At 58.8% G+C, this 19,033-nt stretch overlaps 7 protein-coding genes across 7 annotated transcripts; 3 read left to right on the forward strand and 4 right to left on the reverse strand.

Annotated features, from left to right (window-relative positions):
- Positions 1-253: 253 nt before the first annotated feature.
- On the reverse strand, positions 254-1,083 carry M421DRAFT_177392 (uncharacterized protein). The gene has a single exon (XM_033587853.1). It carries the CDS (start codon positions 751-753, stop codon positions 313-315), a length of 441 nt encoding a protein of 146 aa, XP_033447595.1. The 5' UTR covers positions 754-1,083; the 3' UTR covers positions 254-312.
- Positions 1,084-1,830: 747 nt separating this feature from the next.
- Positions 1,831-6,309, reverse strand: M421DRAFT_101762 (uncharacterized protein; the record flags this gene model as incomplete). The annotated part of the gene is made up of 4 exons (XM_033586679.1): positions 1,831-2,474; positions 2,524-5,171; positions 5,531-5,839; positions 6,236-6,309. 4 exons carry the CDS (start codon positions 6,307-6,309, stop codon positions 1,831-1,833), a joined length of 3,675 nt encoding a protein of 1,224 aa, XP_033447596.1.
- Positions 6,310-6,446: 137 nt separating this feature from the next.
- Positions 6,447-8,423, forward strand: M421DRAFT_177434 (uncharacterized protein). The gene is made up of 2 exons (XM_033587854.1): positions 6,447-6,789; positions 6,840-8,423. Exons 1-2 carry the CDS (start codon positions 6,640-6,642, stop codon positions 8,328-8,330), a joined length of 1,641 nt encoding a protein of 546 aa, XP_033447597.1. The 5' UTR covers positions 6,447-6,639; the 3' UTR covers positions 8,331-8,423.
- A 93-nt stretch (positions 8,424-8,516) lies between these two features.
- Positions 8,517-9,977, reverse strand: M421DRAFT_6134 (carbamoyl-phosphate synthase arginine-specific small chain; the record flags this gene model as incomplete). The annotated part of the gene is made up of 2 exons (XM_033595876.1): positions 8,517-9,773; positions 9,825-9,977. The coding sequence occupies 2 exons, from the start codon at positions 9,975-9,977 to the stop codon at positions 8,517-8,519; spliced, it is 1,410 nt and encodes a 469-aa protein (XP_033447598.1).
- A 1,587-nt stretch (positions 9,978-11,564) lies between these two features.
- Positions 11,565-12,945, reverse strand: M421DRAFT_101765 (uncharacterized protein; the record flags this gene model as incomplete). Its single annotated transcript, XM_033586680.1, has 5 exons — positions 11,565-11,853; positions 11,900-12,152; positions 12,208-12,515; positions 12,566-12,807; positions 12,862-12,945. The coding sequence occupies 5 exons, from the start codon at positions 12,943-12,945 to the stop codon at positions 11,565-11,567; spliced, it is 1,176 nt and encodes a 391-aa protein (XP_033447599.1).
- A 1,382-nt stretch (positions 12,946-14,327) lies between these two features.
- On the forward strand, positions 14,328-15,161 carry M421DRAFT_6136 (uncharacterized protein; the record flags this gene model as incomplete). Its single annotated transcript, XM_033595879.1, has 4 exons — positions 14,328-14,347; positions 14,422-14,541; positions 14,648-15,026; positions 15,078-15,161. The coding sequence occupies 4 exons, from the start codon at positions 14,328-14,330 to the stop codon at positions 15,159-15,161; spliced, it is 603 nt and encodes a 200-aa protein (XP_033447600.1).
- A 665-nt stretch (positions 15,162-15,826) lies between these two features.
- On the forward strand, positions 15,827-18,901 carry M421DRAFT_6137 (uncharacterized protein; the record flags this gene model as incomplete). Its single annotated transcript, XM_033595880.1, has 4 exons — positions 15,827-16,352; positions 16,398-17,362; positions 17,524-17,715; positions 17,768-18,901. 4 exons carry the CDS (start codon positions 15,827-15,829, stop codon positions 18,899-18,901), a joined length of 2,817 nt encoding a protein of 938 aa, XP_033447601.1.
- Between the last annotated feature and the right edge of the window lie 132 nt (positions 18,902-19,033).

The raw sequence follows: 19,033 nt of genomic DNA on the forward strand, positions 1-19,033 counted from the left end.
CCCTTCTCTTCTCAGCATGCGGCTACACCTGTTCTTCCACGGCCTCATCGCCATACTACCGCTCGCCACCACCGCGTTCCACTGCAGCACACCACCCGACACAATCATGGCGCACAACGTCTCGTCAGCGGCGCATCTCCAGACGCAAAGTGCAAGCGCACTCCAAGCCAAGCTCGCGATACCCTGGCGGCTGATCACGCGAAACGGGCGCAGACTGCGCGCAGTCCGATACTGCTACGGCGACGCGTACACGCGCTCCCTCTTCAAATGCCGCGTGCAAGCCGCCTTTACGCTGTGGGCGGAAGCGCTCGGCTACCCCGCCGGTGCAGCGACAGGGCACAGTCTGGCGTGGAGCGAGGCGGACGATGGAAACCCCGAGCCCGCGCTGCGGCAGCCGGAGTACTGCTTCCTACCGGGTCTGGTTGATGGCGCTGCGGTGTGGAATCCCAGGGTGGAAAAGGACACGCTTCGGATCAGCGAGAATCTAGGCCAGGGATCGCTGGCGACGCAGGGGTATCGTCTTGGGGCCAGGTACGCGGTGGGGTTCCATTGGATGCAGTTACAGAAGCATGCAGTTGTGGAAGAAGTCGCACACGAGGCACGTCGATTCATCGCGCACACACAGAATTGAATCCGGCTTTTACTGACCCAGACAGCTCGGTCACGGTTAGCGCCACACCTACGCAGATAGCGCCTGTCAAGGACCAAAGTAACCATCGGCTGTGTAGTCTTCGGCATGTCCCACGAATTCATCCGCAACGACCGCAAGCCCCCTCGTCCATTGAAAAACCTACACTCACTCCCCAGGCGACGAGTTCCTCCTCTACACGTGCCAAAACGTCATCGGATACAGCACCGCACTCGCCTCCGCACTGTCCAGCACCTCGCTCAGCGCCTCAGAAGCACACCTACGCCTATGCACAGACTTTGTCTTCGCCCACGCCCACGCCTTCGTGGGCTCCAACTTGATCGAAAACGACCTGGGGCGGGTACACGACGACTCTGTCTTGTTGGATGTGGGGAGTATCATGATGTACCCGTCAGACACGTTTGCGGGCGAGGGGTGCGAGGGGGATAAGATGAAGTGCACGCTGCTAAAGTATGCGCCGCCCGAGTATACGCTTGGGGGGGGTCAAGGTGCTGGAGCGGATTAGGGGGGTCAAGGTGCTGGAGCGGATTAGGGGGGAGGAGCTACTGGGGCCGTCGAGGGGGGATGCGGAGTGGGTTCGGATGTACTATCCTGCCGAGTAGGGTGTATGCAGGCTGGATGTGGATACCCTCCGTGCAGCTTGGGAAGCGGATAAGTACGGTAGGTGTGTCAACCCCCTGTCAACCACCGTTGTCGACGTACTCTTGACGCGATACCAACTCTTTGAACAGCCGACTCCTGGTCTCCCGCCAGAGACCTGTGGGATGACAGTTAGAACCGCTCCTCGGCTGCTACCACACAAAGTCTCCCAGCCGCCGTCCGTCGAAATCGACGTAGCAGCGAAGCAGCGAAGTTGGAGAGAAAGCTGCGCAGTCAGCAAAGTGGAGAAAAAGCGCACAGTCAGAAACGCAGATGCACGAGATGATGGTGTGTACTTTGAACATGTACATTTCCATGTAAAGTGAAGTAGCCTACCAACGCTAAGAAAAGCCGCGAAAGCGGGCAACACGCGCGTGCCGATGGGCGCTGTGATGCAATAACGAAACCGAGACGATAGGAAGAAAGAAAAAAAAAACGAGAAACGAAACGAAAGCAGAGAAGAAGAAAAACGCCCTCGCGATGCGTAATGTACAACACTCGTCGACCGTGCGGCGACGCACTGCACCGCGCTTTTACGCGGCCTATTCTTTTGGGCCCTTGGTTTGACTCCGCTGCCGCTCCTTCTCGACCGACTTCTTCAGCTCGGCGAGTTTCTGCTCGGTGATGCGGATCGCCTCGTCCATCTCCCGCTCCTTGATGGTCTTGGGCTCGACGCGTTGGTGGGCGTCGGGTGTGGACTTGCCGAGCGCTTCGTGCTGCACGCGGTCGATTGCGACGCGCTGCTCGAGCCACTTCCACAGCTCGCTCTCTTCGTGGCGCCAGATCTCGTCGTGCGCGACTTGTCGCTGGTGCGTGTTCCAGTGATTCGGGCCCGTCGCTCCTGTTGCAGCGCTGCGGAAGAACCACGAATAGATCAGCAGTGCACCGAGCACGGTGATGATCATCTGCGGGGTGCACAGCGACTCGATGGTGTCGGAGAAGGGCACTAGCAGGCGTATCGGTTCCAAAAGGCCCCAGTTGCTCTGCTTGGGCTGTGGCGCGGCGGGTGCGGCGATGGCGGGTGCCTCCTCCAGTGCTGCGGTCCTGGATCGCTTCTTAGACTTTCCATTGCGGCCTGGTGTCTTGGGACCCGCGTTGATTTTCGCAGCCACGGCAGTGCGCAACGCGGCGGTGAGCGAGGTGGCATACGACATTTGACCATCGTTGGCGCCCTTCTCAATGGGTCCTGTCCACGTTAGCAGTCAGGTCCAGATTGTGCAGTCGGACATGCGTACCCCTCAGCCAGCTCTTGCCGCTCCATTCGACGGTAAAGGTCATGACCAGTCGCGTGCTGTTGCCGGGCCCCCACATCAGGCAGTATCGTGTCTTTGTGAGAAAAATATTGCCGCTCGGTACGTCTGGAGTTTGCGTGCTGCAGTTGACGCTCACCGCTCTCTCGAGATCGTACTGCTCAAGCGTCATCTCGATGTTGCACCGTGTCTGCCGGGGCCCGACTGGCGCAGAGAGCGGCTTGGTGTAGGCGTAGCTAAACGTCGTCTTCTTCTCGCCCAAGCCATCCTTGTCATGCTCCATCTGCAAGTCGAGCGACTTTTGGTCCTCAATCAACCACTTTCGCATAAACGCATCAGCAGCGGGGCCGAACATCAAGCTGTAGACCTTGCCCAAAGGCGCTGGGATTGTCGTGTCGATCAGGAGCTTGTCATAGTGCTTATCGGCGTCAGCGCAATCCGACGGCCCGTGCGTCGCGGAGCCAGGAAAGTCGTTCGTCGCGGCTGCAGCGCCATTCGTTGCCGCCTTTGCCGCCTCGGTCGTCTGCCCGCCGCTGCCCACGGCTTGTGCGACGGCAGCGCTGATTTTGCGAGTGGCTGGCTCGCCAGCTGCCGAGCCAAGGTCGCTGCCGGTCACACTGCCCTCGCCAGCCTCGGTGAAGCTACCGAACCCATCGTCGTCTTCTGCGTCCTCGTCGTAGACGTCGTCGTCAGACTCGCTGGTCGCATCGTCGCTGCCAATGGACTCGGCCTTTTCGGTCTTGTCGCCGGTGCCAGCGGACCCGTCGAGCGTCACGCCGTTCAAGGAGGACTTGAGGTTGGGATGCGAAATCTTCCATATGCCAATGATGAGATCATAGGTCGAGTCTCGCGCCAGAAAGGATGCAAAGACATTGCGAGCGTGGAGCGTTTGGATGACAATGGCGTTGGGAAACAGAACAGCCGTCGACTTCTTCTCGACAGACACGACTTCGTCAAAGCTGATGACAAGGTTGGTGACCCAGCCCAGAATGTTGCTGGAGAAGCAGAGATGGCCCTCGGAGACGTACAGTCGGCCGTGGAGCAGAATCTCTTTTTGCAGTGCCGCGCTGTAGTCCTCAATCAGGTAGTCGTCCTCGGGGACACTCTTGAAGAGGGCGTGGAAGTCCTTGTTGCGCTTCGGCGGTGCCACGGCAAAGCCAGTGCCGTTCAGTCGATGGCCTTGCAACGGCGCAGCGGGAGCCAGTGTAGAGGTACTGGCTCCAATCGGAGCCGTGGCGGTAGTGTTGCCAGTCGCAGCCGAGCTACCCCTGTGCCGCCTCCGTCTGCCACCGCTGATGCGGCTGCGGACGCTTCCCTGTCTCTGCAGTGAGCCCGCAGCCGGCGAATCTGCAAGGTCGGCTTCCCTCTTGGGCGAGGCTGCACCTGGTCCGCCAGAGTCGACGGTGAGCGAGCGTGGGCGTTCACTGCCGACCGACGGTGGCTTGGCGGCGTAGGCTGCCGACACGGCCTCTGCGGCCGCGGCATCTTCCACCTTGGCAGAGGCTTCGTCGGCCTTGACGGTGACGTTTGTCGCCAAAGACATGGGGCTGGCTTCGCTGCTTTCCGATATGCCCAGGTGCGCCAGACTGAGGTTTCCGGACCCAAGCGTCTCAATGGCAGGGCGAGGCTTCTCTGAGCCCTCTGCTCGCGCTTCGGCGTTTGCGGGCCCAATGACCTCTTCGCCTCCGTCTCCGGCGTCGTCTGCTTCCTTCTGCTGCGGCCTGTCTGGCCTGTTCTTCGGCGCCGAGTTCTGCGCAATGGTGTTGCTGAACTGATTGGCGGCGTTTTGCGCGGCGGAAAACACCGACGAGAAGAATCCAGTGCTGGGCGAGTTGAGCACGGCGGTCCCGCCAGGCGTCTTTGCTTCCTCGGGGTGGGGCGTGAGCGGCGCTGAGATGTAGTTGGAGAGCTTGCTGGGCGCGTTTGAGGCGGAGCGCACGCGTCTGTGCGATATCATGTTCCCCGAAGGAGAGACGACTACGTTGGGGTTCGACCGCGAGGGACTGTGCTGGGTGGGCGTCTTTGCGTGCGTCGACTCGGTGGGCGACGGCGCGGACCCGTCTACGGGGGTGGGCGGCGTAACAAAGGTCGTGGGGGCGTCGGCCGTGTCTGGCGGAGTCGCTGGTATCTGGGTGATGATCCGCGTAGGACCTAGCGAGCGCAGAGACGCCGTCGACCGCGTCTCGGAGCCCGTGTGGATCTGTGGCGGCGAGGCCACAATGGGGCCATCCAGAACGCGCTGCTCCCGCCTCTTTCCTCCAAAGAGCGCCCCAATCCCCCCAGCGCTTGCGCCTGGCTTGGCGCCGTCTGCGGCGGTGCCCGGCTTCGGCGAGGTGGCCCGTCGGGAGGGGGCAAAGGCTTCCTTCAGCTTGCCGACCGGCGAGACTCCACGCTTGTTGGGCGTGAGGTCGAGGGTGCTGGCGGTGCGTGGGGGGCCGTGTTCGGTCGACGTCAGCGAGTCGACGAGCGTGGCATCGGTGGTGGTGGTGGTGCAGGTGGTGGTGGTGGTGCAGGTGGTGGTGGTGGCCGAGTCGAGCGAGTCAATCGTCTCGGAGGCGATCAGGGGCGAGGACAGCGTCAACAACCCAGCGTGGGAGTTGTGCGGTGATATGCCCGGGCGGCGCGCTGGCGAGCTGACGGGCCGGTTAGTCAGAAACAGAAGGGGTGGTCTAAGCGGATGCGGTGCAAAAGCAATTAACAAGAAGAAATAACATGGACGGCCATCACAAACGACGAGGCATGTAAAGAAAAAAAAAAGAACCCAAAATGCAGCGCACGGCGGGAAGCAATACGATGTGCAGAGGTGGAGGGCGCGGTGGTGGATGGGTGCGGTGGGGCGGGCGGAGGCCAGAACTGGTGGTCGTGTTCGCCCAGGCGTCCATGCTCGGGGGTTGTGCAGCTCGAGGGCCGCGCCGCGCTCTTCTCGCTCCGACACGCGGGCAGGGCACACAGGGCTCATTTCGGGCTTTGGCAAAGCACGCAGGGGACTTACGCAGTGTCCGGGTCCGAGTCGTCGGTCAGCAGGCTGCTGGCGACACTCCTGTGCAGGCCGAGCGAGTCGTCGCTGAGGTTGCGCGACCCTGAGCTGGGCCGCGTGAGGTCGGCGGGCAGCGCGGGCGTCTCGGGCGGGTCCATCTGCGACAGGTCGTCTCTGCTGTCTCTGGCGTCTCTGCGCCGGAACAGGCCAGACAGGCGGCGCTTGTGGGTGCGCCTGTTGGAGGAGCTGTCGCTGCGGCCGTCGTCCGAGTTGCGGCTCCTCAGGCGGTCGAGGGCGCCGTCGTACGCGTCGCCCGGCGCATCGCTGCCCACGGACAGTGCAGAGGAGCTGGCGCGCGTGGACAGCGTCTTGTCCGGCGGTGCAGCCAGCAACGGGTCGCGGCTCGAGCGTCCCAGTGACGAGGCGACGCTCCTCCTGCGCCCGACAGTCGCCATGCTGGGCGCTGTGTGTCTTGTTCGTGCCGTGTCTTGTTCGCGCCGTGTCTTGTTCGCGCCGTGTCTTGTTCGCGCCGTGTCTCGTTCGCGCCGTCTGTCGTTCGCGCCGTCTGTCGTTTGTGCGCGCGAGGCTGGAGTGCGGGGCGGGTGCCTTGGCCGTCTCTCGCGTTGGCGGGGATGCGGTCGATTGCGTGGGTGGTTGTGGCCGCGGGCGGACAATGGACAGCGAGCGTGCTATGGCGACGTCGGGCTGGACAGGACGGACGGATGCTGCACGGCGTAGCACGAGCGGGCCTCCATTCCAGCTGCAGTCGCAGTCAGCGCGGAGTATCGCGCCATGGCTGAAACCCGCCTCGACGCGCTCGTCTCGTCATAGTGCGCCGCTGCACTTGCACGGCCGTCGCTGCCGGTGCCGTGTGACCGCCCGCACACCCCTGCGCCGTTCGCCGCGGAGGCAGCCCGTCTTGCGCTTCTCGTGACTGTGACTGTGGCTGTGGCTGTGACTGACTGCCACTGTGACTGTGACTGCCACCGCCACTACGACTGCGACTACGACTGCGACTGCGACTGCGACTGCGACCACAACTACGACTACGACTGCGACTGCGACTGCGACTGCCAGCATGCGACGACCAGACTCCACCAACAAACCGACTTGCTGACCACACCATGGAGTCGGCGCAACTCACCAAAGCCCACGAGCACGTGCGCAACGCCCAGACGGCGACGCTGAGCAGCAGCATCGCGACCGCGGGGGACGAGCACGACCGCGCGGCCGCCTTCTTCCACGACGCCGCCCAAGACACGCACAACGAGGAGGTACGAGTCGACCCGTCGCTATGCATGGGCGAGTCCTAACCGGTTCCCAGGCCCTGCGCATCCTCGGCCTGCTCGAGGACCACCACCGCAAGCTGGCCGGCCTGATCAAGGAGACGCCGCGCAAGACGGACAAGAAGAGCAGCAGCAGCAGCAGCAGCAGCAGCGCAAGCAAGCTCTCCGACAGCACCACCGCAACCGCATCCGCCAAGACGGCCGCCGTTCGAACCAGCTCGCCGTCCGCGTCGGCTCCCCGGACCCACCGCCGACTGCCCCCCTCCTCCATAGCCACTAACCTTGCTGAGAAGCGCGGCATCCCGAGCGCACGGCGCACCACAAGCAGCACCGCAGCGACAGCGTCCGGCGCAAACGCCGCACGAGATGGCCAGGCTACACCCGTCAGAGACCTGCTGGAGAGGCAGGCCCGGAAAGCCCATCTGAGCACATCACGAGAGCTCGCCAAGCCAAGCGCGGCCCCGCTGTCCTCGTCTCCTCTGTCCTCGTCTCCTCGGTCCCCGTCTCCTCCGCCCTCGTCTCCTCCGCCCTCGTCTCCGCCCGAAGACAACTTCCGCCGCTTCTACTCTGCGTTTGGAGGCGTCATATCCGCCATATCAGCTCCGCTGGCATTCACCTCGCTGCCGCTCAACCCCACACCGTCCACGCCGGCTCCCGAGCCGGCCAAGACGGACAAGGCTTCGCGAGCCAAGTCGCGACCCTCGTCCCCAGAAGCCTCGCGGACCGTCAAGTCCTCCGTGCCCGACCTAGCCGCCCTCATCAGCAAGCCGGCTCTCCGCGCGCTGCGCAGCGATGGCGGCACGCCCCTCAACCCAAACGAGTCCTTCTACCTCGTCCCCACGTCTGGCGGCACCGTCACGTACGCCAGCATGCTGCAGGGGCCCGGCACACATGCGCACCACCTCGCCCCCATCGACGAAGGCTCGGGCTCTCTCAGAGGCAGCCACGACGAGTTTGTCGACGCCCAGGAAAGCGTCGGCCCCCCCTCGCCCACGACGCGGCGTCCACGCTCCCGCAGCTCCGCAGGGCAGGTGACGCCGCAGCGCAGCATCCCCGCCGGTCGCGGCGCGGGCCTCCAGACGCTCGAGGAACTCGCGCTCGAGAATGAAACACTAAAGGCCCTCGTCGATAAACAGGCGAATCGCATACAGATGTGGGAGACCAACTCGCAGAACCAGTTTGCCCTCGCTCAGTCCTTCCGCGCCCGTCCCCCGCCACCGTCGCGCGCACCCACAGACACTGCGATTCCGGACACACCTGCAGATGCAGACGCTGGTGCTGGTGCTGGTGCTGGTGCTGGTGCTGGTGCTGGTGCTGACGCGGCACCGCACCGCATCGCCGCGCTCGAGGCTCAGATTGCGCATCTCAGCGCGACCAACGCCCAGCTCGCCCGCCGCACGGAGAAGGATGGCCTGCTCATTGCGCGCTACAGGGAGCAGTGGGAGAAGCTCAAGGCTGGCGCTAGGAAGAAGGAGATGGAGAGGAAGGTCTCTACGGCTGGGGTCGGGGAACCGAGTGAGGGGGGGTGAGCGGTGTGTGTAGTGTGTGTAGGTGGGCTGTGGAAGATTTCATGGTGCTTCACCGTGTAGGTGGGTGTGTAGACGGATTTATGAACAAGTTCCTCTTTGAAATTCAAATAGAAATAAACAATAGATATATTCCCCCCAAGACATTCCCAACTACTCCAGACGACCAAAACCAGTACTCACGCACGCTCACGCAGCGGTCGAAATGGGCTGGTACGATGGCACCGCCCCGCCAACCACCACCGACGGGCTGTTGGACGACATGTCCAAGTCGGGCTGGTCCGGGTGCACACCCACGCGCTCCTTGCTGAGCAAATCAACAAGCACCGCGCTGGGCTTGTTGTCCTTGTTGGACAGCTGCGACTGCTGCTCCTTGTACCGCTGCACATTCTCGACGTACTTGTCAAACAGGTACGCCGAGTCGAGCGGGCCGCCCTTGGCCTCCGGGTGGAACTGCGCGCTGAAGATGGGCCGCGAGTTGTGGATCAGCCCTTCGTTCGACTGGTCGTTGAGGTTCGTGAAGTACTCGCGCCACTCGCTGCTCAGCGTCGTTGGGTCCACGGCGTATCCGTGGTTCTGCGACGTGATGTGGCACTTGCCCGTACTCAGGTCGAGCGCGGGGATGTTGTGCGCGCGGTTGCCGTACTTGAGCTTGATCGTCTTGGCGCCCGCCGCGAGCGCGATCAGCTGGTGGCCCATGCAGATTCCCATGACGGGGACCTGGGAGGTCTCGAACAGCTTGCGAAGGTTGTACACGGTCTGTGTGCAGTGCGTTGGGTCGCCGGGGCCGTTGGAGATGAAGACGCCGTCAAAGTGGTGAGCGACCTTGTGGATCGGGTAGTCGAATGGGAAGCAGGTGACGCTGGCTCCACGGGAGACGAGGCTGCGAAGGATGTTCTCCTTGACACCGCAGTCGATCAGGGCAACGTGCATGTCGCCGAGGGACGAGCTCACGTGGAAGGGCGCCTTGGTAGAGACACGACGGACGAGGTTGATGGCCTCGGGGTCGATGAAAGCCTCATCCTCGTCGGCATCGTACTCCTCGCCAATGCTGATGCGAGCAAGGGAGGAACCCTGCTCACGGAGGTATGTGACGACCTCGCGAGTATCGACGCCAGAAATGGCGGGGACGCCCTCGCGAGCGCACCACTGGGCAAGCGACTCGACAGCGGTCCAGTGGCTGTGCTTCAGGGCGTAGTCCTGAACAACAATACCAGAGGCCTGGATGTAAGGAGACTCGAAGTAACGGAGCAGACCGTGCTCATCGCGAGCAGCTGAAGGTACACCGTAGTTGCCAATCAAGGGCTGGGTGAAGACGAGAATCTGTCCGCGGTAGGAGGGGTCCGTCATGGACTCAGGGTATCCAACAAGGGAAGTGGTGAAGACGGCTTCACCGGAGATGTTGGCCTTTGCACCGAAAGATTTTCCGGAGAAGATGGGGCCGTTCTGTGGGGTGGTGAGCATCATCCTCCTTGTTGATTGCTACGCCGAACTTACCTTGATTGTGAAGGTAGCCCGCTCAGTAGAGATCTCTGTGGGCTTTCGGGGAGGAGAGGGAATTCGGCGTTCCGTGTTGGACTGAACGGTGGCCAGAGCACGCGTCTGGACGCGGTTCTTTGTTACTTGTCCCAGGACATTGACAGACCGCATGGCGGAAGGCTTAATGATTTGCGACAGCATATTGACGTGAGATGGGTTGGTCGGTAGTGGTAGATGTTTAATTGGTCGATTGGCAGGCTTTCAGTTTACTGAGGCCTTCCACAGGTGGTCTGGCAGCAGTGTCAGTGTGACGCTCATAACGCGCCGAATATCGGGCAGCAGCATACCTGAGATGTAGTCCTGTAGAGGTCAGTCAGCAAGATTTTAAGGTGTGAGGACAGTCGGAAGCGATAATTCAGTGCGCATCGCAGCCGCCGAGAGGTTAGGCCGGTGAATTGACGGTGTGCATTGACAGATAAGGAACCATGGCAAGGTAGGGCGAATTGTTACGTACCTGGGAAGTAAAGGTTGTTTGAACAGCACGCATAAGCGCAACGGAGGGTGAGCCGGCGAGGTCAAAACAAGACGGGCTGGAAGAACCCTTGGTAGATGTGTGAGTGATGGGATCAGTTTGCAAGAGGCGGTGATGGGTTTTGTGTGAGTCTTGAAAGGTTATCGCGAAGAGGCCGGCGGTGGAACCCCCTCTTTGCACGCTAGCCAGTTGAGGGTGCACCAATGACGCTGGTGACAAAATCTCGCAATGACACGCTCGACGATTGGGCAATTCCAAGCACATCACCAAATCCAAACGCGTCCGGGGAAGCTCGAGGACTCCCTGGTTGACCCACTGCAGGACTCTGAACCATTCAGAGCCCTGCGAGCCCCATGCAGCATCAAAGCTTTGCTCGGTGCAATTCGGCGTTAGATTGACAGTTTTCGGTTGTGATGCACAATTTTTTGCTCATAAGAACAGCTCTTATCTTAGATCTGCCGTCACGTGCACATGGCGGCACGCCGTAACAGGGCTACAGTAGCCACGACAGGTAATTGCGCAGAAGATGCGAAGAGCGCCAGCGAGAACCGCTGTCAGCAGCAAGGCGTGCGGCAAAAGCAGTAGAATTCTGCAGTGGGTCGCGTCTGCACGCCGACGCCCTACGATAAGCTGCCCGTCCGATATCGGCTATCGTGAGGGTACTTCATGGACACGGAGCAGGTGAGGCATACGCGCTTTGACACTCGTTTAGAGAATTAGCCATGTTATTGCCAAGTGCACATCTGGTGGTGGATATCCAGCAATGGAAAATAATCTGCTATCTCTATTTGTCGCTGCGTAAACTAGGTGTACATCCTTTGTTCGAACACAGTCGTACATGTATCCTCGACAGCTATCGGGCGTGTTGGCCATCTTAACTTCATCGGACTGTGCCGGAGAAGTTCAATGCCGTGATGCAATGTATAGTCGTTGTTGTGTACACGTATGCTTCTATGTCACGAATGGTGACTCTGGCGTGCCCTTACGCGAGTCGAGATGACTGGATAGTTCTGCTTCATGTTAGAAGCTCTCCTGCGCTGCGGACGAGAATGTGGACTGTCCGTCATAAGAGGCGGCTGACCGTGGACTAATTGCTGCTCGGCGACTCGGCGGGGCACCACGATTGACAACCCTTCACTGTGTGGTACGCTCAGTCGTTGCCTCTCGCATTGTGCCGCGGTCAATGGTGGGATGTCGTCTTGATGGACTGTGGCAATGAAACCATGTCAAGAATAGTCGGCGTACTCGCAATTGTCGTTCTTTTTCAGACAATACGCACAATACGGCTTCTCTTCCGTACACTTGCGTCTGCGCTGCTTGCAGCTGACGCAGCCATTCTTCGAGCGTTGCTTAGTACCCGCGACCTCGTACTGGCAAGTCCACAAACCTCTCTTGCATTGATTGCACACAGGCTTTGCTTCGTCGCACTTGATCTTTTCCTCACGGCACCGAATGCATGCTTTGTTTTTAGCAAGACTTAGTGGCGGTGACGGCTCTCTTGCTGCACTCTTCTTTCTTTGCAGCAGTGGCTGCTTTTGTGGTCTTGCCCTTTTTGGCGGACGGTTTCGAAGAGCCCGCAGCAAAAGTTGCAGTGTCCTTGCTCTTGCGCTTCTTTTTCGCTGAAGATTTGGATGCGTCAGGCGAGGTCGACATGTCGAGATCAGGGTCGTGGAGCTCGTCATTGATTCCAACGTCGGGATCTTTCTTGCTGCGTTTCCTCTTCTTGACAGATCCGTTAGGGGCCTTTGCGGCCTTGGGTGTGGCGCCACCGTTCGCTTGTGGGACAGCAGAAACACTGTGAGAAGTCAGTGGTACTGTGTAAAATATGCGGGAGTCGAGTGTCGTCATACTCATCGCAGCTTCGCCGACTATCAACATCCCTGTGAATAGGATTGTGCTTGTATACGACATTGATGGCTCCGCGCTTGATCGAGAACTTCACACGAATGGCGCCTCCACAGTCGTAAGTTGGTATTGTATCCCTGTTCGTAGCGCCATCGCTATCGCCGTCCTCTGCATCAGTTTCCTTTTTCTTGTTGGCCTTCCGATCTTTGTTCTGCAGGCTGTCTTGGCAGACATAGTTCAATCGAGCACCATCACCGCCAGTCTTGGAGTTGTAGGCGCGACGCTCAGAATACTTGAATCCGTCTGCCTCTTCGATGGCTGCTACAATAGACCTGAGTGCCGTCAGCATTGACGCCCTCCCTCCCAAACCCACGTTACCTACTTGGAAACCGCCCTCTGGATCTTGAGTCGGTCTTTACTATTAAATTCTCGACACAGTGCATACTCGACTTGGATGCTCTGCGCGTAATCCTGAGGCTCGATGAGGGCATCTAGGTTGGCTTGTTGGGTTACGGGGACGGTGACGGTGGAGGCGGCCGCGAAAACAAACTCGGTAACTATATCTGAGGGTATCAAGGTCGACGCGTTTCTTTCCAATTCGTTTCGGAGTGCACCGTCCAGAGACTATATCAAGAACATCTTAGCCAGAGTACCTGCAGATCAGGAAGGTATCGTCACCTCACTGGTCGGTACACGGTAGTAAACATCCGGTTTCACGCCGCGATGGTAGCGCAGATCCAGCTCATCATCAAGGTCATCCATTGCGACACAGATGACGTGCAGTCCGCGGGTGTGGGCTAATGAAGGATATAGCCCCCATAACGCACTGGCGCACGCGCGTGCGATAGCTCAGGACAGCGTTGTTTGAGGATAGGCCAAAGCTCTTCCGGGCACGGTCGGGCCGGGTGAGGAAGTCTCGAATCAGGTTCCAAGCTGACTCCACCATCTTGGCAACGATCTTACAGGCGACTGACATCTGAGATCATGTTGCTCGGAGCACGGCTGGCAGGCCTGAAACGCAAGGCCCGCTGCTGTTGTCACATCGCGTGAGTTGCCGTGATCGCGGTGTTGCTGCACTTTCATAACAACGTGAGCGCACAGGACCTCGTCGACGGAGCGTGCACAGGGGAAGGCACGGCAATGACCCGGACGCTCTGTTTGCAACACTGTGTAGACATGCGTGAGGTCCCTTTCTGTCATGCTTCGACCCGTAGTTGCGTTGCACCTTGACAAACAATCGACATGTACTCGAGAGCCTTCTCAGCTCTACTACGGAATGCAGCACGACGGCGCACGGCCGACCAGACACAACGCAGACTCAGTCCGCGGCAGCTTTGCAGCTTTGCTGGAATGCGAGCGCACACACACGATCCCAGGCGTGGTGTTTTGTGCACCCCTAGGCGGCGCGTCGGGTAGAGATTGCAAAAACCGGGCCTGCCACGCGTTGAACTCATTCTGGCGGCGGCAGCAGGTCTGGCCAGCAGATGCCGTGCAAAAGGCACCGCCGGGAGCGAATTGTGCAGATCCCTAGCAGTATGCTACCAACGGGGCCAATGCAGGGTTTATGATAGCCCACTAAACCGCTTCCATTGATAGGATAGCTCGACCTCCGCTGGCAAGCTGGACGTACCGACCTAAACTCTACTCTCCGCGCTCTACGCTCTACGCCCTCAGCTCTCACGCGACTCTGCTGGACGCCCGCCGCTCGCAGTTCCTTTGTTGCCCGCCCGTCCGCCGTGCCGCCGCTGCCCTGCTCAGCCCGCTCGCTTCATCGTCACCCTCGCCGGCTGCACTGAAACTCGGAACGTTAGGTCTCAAGCTGCCCAAGCCAGCGTAGCACGCGCCGCCGCTGGACCGCAGCACGACTCAAGAGGTACGCGGGGACGGATCTGTCAACCGCAAAACAGCCGTGAATGCGCACACTGACTGGCGTGCCCTCTAGGCGCTCTCCACTCATTTCAACCCCTCGTCTGTTGGACATCAAGCAGTAGTTCTATTCCGCTAGCTTTATCTCCGCACTTCCGGCCGCCATCACACGACCCTGCATCTCGCTGTCGCATACCGTCCCCGCGCCGGCCATTGCTTTTCGCCAATCGCATACACATACCCACCTGCATACCTAGCACACCGCCACCGCCTCAGCCATGGTAGTTGCGACCATCAAGTATGCCCGTCATCTCTTACTCTGCCCGTTCTGTGCGCACTGCGCAGACAGTCGTTAACAGCTTTCTTCAACAGGTGCGTCGTCGTCGGCGACGGTGCTGTCGGCAAGACATGTCTCCTCATCAGCTACACGACGAACAAGTTCCCCTCCGAATATGTCCCCACGGTCTTCGACAATTACGCCGTCACTGTAATGTGAGCCTCCCGCACTTTTCTCTTTCTACGTACAACACCGAAGAGCGTGTGTTGCGTTTGGTGGAATCGGCCTACTCCAAGGAGAGCTGTGATTGACTTTGCAAAGGATTGGTGACGAGCCATACACCCTCGGTCTCTTCGACACTGCCGGACAAGAGGATTACGACCGACTTCGACCTCTCTCATACCCCCAGACGGATGTTTTCCTCGTCTGCTTCTCCGTCACATCGCCCGCATCATTCGAAAACGTACGCGAGAAGTGGTTCCCTGAAGTCCACCACCACTGTCCTGGTGTCCCGTGCTTGATTGTCGGTACACAAGTCGATTTGAGAGAAGATAACGCCGTCAGAGACAAGCTGTCAAAACAGAGGATGGCGCCCGTGAAGCGGGAAGACGGCGAGCGAATGGCGAGAGAACTCGGTGCCGTTAAGTACGTCGAGTGCTCGGCCTTGACACAGTACAAGCTCAAGGATGTGTTCGACGAGGTAAGCAGTTCATCTCGAGAGTCGAAGAGCCTCAAACTAACACGATTGCAGGCGATTGTCGCAGCACTCGAACCACCAGCGACAAGGAAAGAGGGCAAGGGACCGAAGAAGGAGAAGAAGTGCGTCATACTCTAGAGCATGAGTGCGATGAACATGCAGGGTCAAGAGCTAGGGGAGCTTTGGGTACAGGTCTTTCGACTGGGCGTGAATTTTTGGATACCTCTCTGGCGCCATCTGTGGGTAGCGGTTTTTCTTCTAAGCACTGAATTTGCCCATGCTCCCCTCAAAATGTTTCGCCTCCATATTGACCAAAATATCCAGCGTTGATGGACGATCGAAACGAGACATACAATCTGGTAATCGAACGAAGTCTGGAATAGCAGGCGCGGACACTGGATGAGCTAACATGGCCTTCTCTCGGCCTCGGCGACTTGATAGGAGTGAACTTCTTGTCAGCTGAGGGGCACCAGTTTTGCACCTCGGAATTGGCCCCACTCCTCTTTCATCTGAAGTGATGTCGGACGAAGTGAAAGCTGGCTTGTTTGTTGTGGCGTCGCCCGTGTCAACAAATCTGCGCTGCTGAAGGAACCTCCCACTGCAGCCTACAAACCGCCTCCCCGCTAGCAGATCCACACTTTTGGCAAAAGTTGGAATCACTCTTGGCTTGCTTGTACATACTTTCCGTGGAAAAGGGTCAAGTCCGTGTGACAAAGGTAGCTCTCTCTCACCAAGTGTGGGTGTACCTTGGTCTCCGCCTTCAGTTGATTAACTCTTCAGGATCAGACGAATGTCCTCCGGCAATGTCTTCACCAACACCTGATCATAAAAGAAGGCCACCGCCAATCGCCATTCCACAGTGGCCTCCATCGTGGACAGTACCTAGGCCACATGCCACGATCAACGCACCTGCTCAGACAAAGGGCAGCGGTCAGCATACTCAACGCTTTGCTTCTACGTCAACTCAACAAGCTGCGCGCTCCGGCGCAAACACTCCGCTGACATCCCCGTTGGAGTTCGATGAATCTCGTTCAAAGTCTGGTTCTCAGACAAGCAGGCACCGCTCGACGGCGATGACTACACTCTCTGACCTCATGGACCAAGCGCGTGGCTCACCGCGCAAGTCAGACTACGGCTCAGTACCCAGTCGACACAATTCGACTGCGCGGTCTAGGCAGTCTGAGCGTAGTCACCGCAGCGCCACAGCTGCTCAAGCCAGACTTGAGGTGCTGGATGAGGACGAGACCACCCTTAGGTCTCAAATTGAATCACGCACGGAGAAGAAGCTGTTTAAGATGACTGGCCAAATCCCTCCCACGCCTACCTCTGGTAAGTGACATCTCACTATGATGAAGAACAGACTGACCATCTCAGGGGCCATGGATCTAGACAGAGTTTTCATTCGAACCGAAGATCTACGCGCTCAGTGCAGGGCTGTCAGTAGCGAGAAACAAGACGAAAGCGACGAATCTACCAAAAGCCCCAAGAAGAAGCTGTTTGGTGTCAGCCTCCCCACCTTTGCTAGAGCATCTGTGACGAGTACAACACCGGCTATGCCAACCAAGGCTGCACAGGTTCTAGGAGTCCATGCAACACCTGCACACAAACCACGACGCATCCAGCCACGTCCGATAAAGTCTGCTCAGGTCGTAAAGACGCCTACGAAGATCTCCAGGTCAGGCACAGTTGGGAAGCTTTTACCTGCAAACACCCGGATCAACCGCAGCACACCTGCTCGTGGCAACCGCACGACCGGGCGCCGGTCCTCGGAGAAAGATAATACACCACTACATGGGCAAACAGCGAGTTCGTCCTTCGAGTCTATGCCACCTCCGACTCCTCCAGCAAAAGACACGCCTCCCGACTTTCGGCTTCCTACGAAACCATCAAGCCCACTGCGACGAGCGCCTTCGCACGATGACCTGCGTGAAAGCTATGGCACGATTCCAGATAGAGGTACTCAGGTGCAACTGCCGTTTCCAATGTTTGCGCTCACCCCATCGCCTCCAAAGACTGCCACTCAAGGCAACGGCGGCATGAGCCCTTCCAAGTTTCGCCCGTACACTGCTGAAGACTACACCAAGCTTATTGAAGGCGAAGCGCTCCAATGGCGATACCCGGACGAAGAAGTGGACAGCGAGGTGAAGGAAGGCAACTTCAGTGCCCCCCTCGCGAAAGAAAGCCATGAGCTACTGCAGCTCCCTCTATCAAGTCGCAGTGACGACAACCACTATAACGACCGACTCGGTCGTCGTTTGAGTCCCCTGCCGCCGCGTTTCTATTCGCCGTGCGATCGCTCGGTCCAGCTTTTCAACGATGGCGAGAGTCCATCGCGAAACGTAAGCGAAAAACGCTCCTTCCCTCTCACTCACAACCGGCAAGAGTGGGTCTGCGCGTGGCTTCGACTTCACCCATGTGACCTGCCCAACCCGCTTTCACTGCGACTTCTCACCTTGTGTACCTGCCCAACTTTCTTCCACCAAGCTAACTCTCCTTTCAGACAGACACTAGTCGCATGCTTTTCGCACCGCCCAAGCCCAAACCCAGCCTCATTCATCTCCGCGAGGACTCCAACAACGGTTCGATCGAAATGGTGTACCAAGGTAGTATGAAGGCAGTTGAGTCCGATCCATCCGAGGCGCAGGCAACGAACGGCAGTGATGCGCAGACACAGGAGGTACAGGCACAGACTGTAAGCGACTCAACTACCTCCATGACTACATTTACTGACTACCCCAACACAGGCCCAGCAGCAACGCGACGACAACGAGCTCACAGCTAGAGTTAAGCAAGAGCTTCGCATCGGCGAGCAACAGTCAACCCCTGGGACAACTGGACGTCGCGCCCACCTCCAGCCAGACATCTCCTCGTCGAAGCTCACAGATATACTGAATGGCGCACCCTCAAGAAACGACTCGAACGGCGACTTCCGCGCCTTTTGTCCAAGTGCCGTTCCAAGCCCTCTTCATAAGCTAAATGGACCTCATGTTCCAATGCAACCCATCCCCACGCTTCGCGGTGGTAACGGTACGCCCATCGCTGGACCCTTCATCTCTCCACGTACCCACAAGACTATCGAGGACCACTTCTTCATGACCAACGAGCATCTGGATGTAGTGGGCAAAACCACCTATGACGCTCTCGATATGTATACCCAACAACAGATCAGCGCAGCAAATGCAAAGCACGAGCAGCTAGTGGCCACCCTCGACAAGCACGTCGAAGACCTCCAGTCTCAGATCGGTTTAGTCAATGACAAGGCTGACGACGCGTCCAACCAGACGCACAATGTCAGTCTCAAGCTGGACCAGCTTGAGAAGTTCCTCAAGGATGAGGTGATCGGTGCCATGAAGGAGCAGACAAAGAAGGCAGCTGAGGTAGAGTTGAGTCTCAAAGACATGCAGAAAGCAATGGCACATATGCAGCAGACGGTGGAGAAGCTCAATGAGTCGAAGACCTCGCAGCACCACCCAGCTACCAACACCTTGCCCACCTCTGGCGCAACAACCCTGACGTCCCACGCTGCACCTACGCATCACTCGCAGCCTACCCTCAACAGTTACTACGACGCAGTCCGCGATGAGCAGTCGCCAATGCCACCTGTGCAACACCGCAATGTCTCCGACAATTACGAATCCCACGGTGATCAACGTGGCAGCTACGGCGCCAATTGGCAGTCTCAAGCATGGAATGGGCGTTCTACGTATCATGGTCGTAACAAAGGGGAGGCATCTTCGTACGCAGGTTCTAACCCGTACCAATTTGGCAACGGCGGACAGTACAACAACAGCTACATGAACGGCTACCCATCAGACTACTACTCCCCGACCAGCCCTGAGCAGTCCTATCCTTACGGTAGGAAGCCAGCTCAGCGGTAGCGGCTGTGGTGTCGATACTTCGAATACCCCCAGGTTTTGCAAGATGCTTTTGCGCGGTTTTCTGTGCAACATCGCTTTCAGTCGATAACAATTTCGACGCAGCAAGAAGTCCTTCAGACTGGAGCGACCGCT

Source organism: Didymella exigua, assembly GCF_010094145.1.
Source record: "Didymella exigua CBS 183.55 unplaced genomic scaffold M421scaffold_17, whole genome shotgun sequence".
Taxonomy (NCBI): Eukaryota; Fungi; Ascomycota; class Dothideomycetes; order Pleosporales; family Didymellaceae; genus Didymella; species Didymella exigua.

Excerpts from the sequence above, each read along its gene's own strand:
- M421DRAFT_177392 (XM_033587853.1), bottom strand. The coding sequence starts at position 753 with ATGAATTCGTGGGACATGCCGAAGACTACACAGCCGATGGTTACTTTG.
- M421DRAFT_177434 (XM_033587854.1), top strand. The coding sequence starts at position 6,640 with ATGGAGTCGGCGCAACTCACCAAAGCCCACGAGCACGTGCGCAACGCC. Across the intron at positions 6,790-6,839 it reads AAGACACGCACAACGAGGAG|GCCCTGCGCATCCTCGGCCT; the intron begins GTACGAGTCGAC and ends ACCGGTTCCCAG.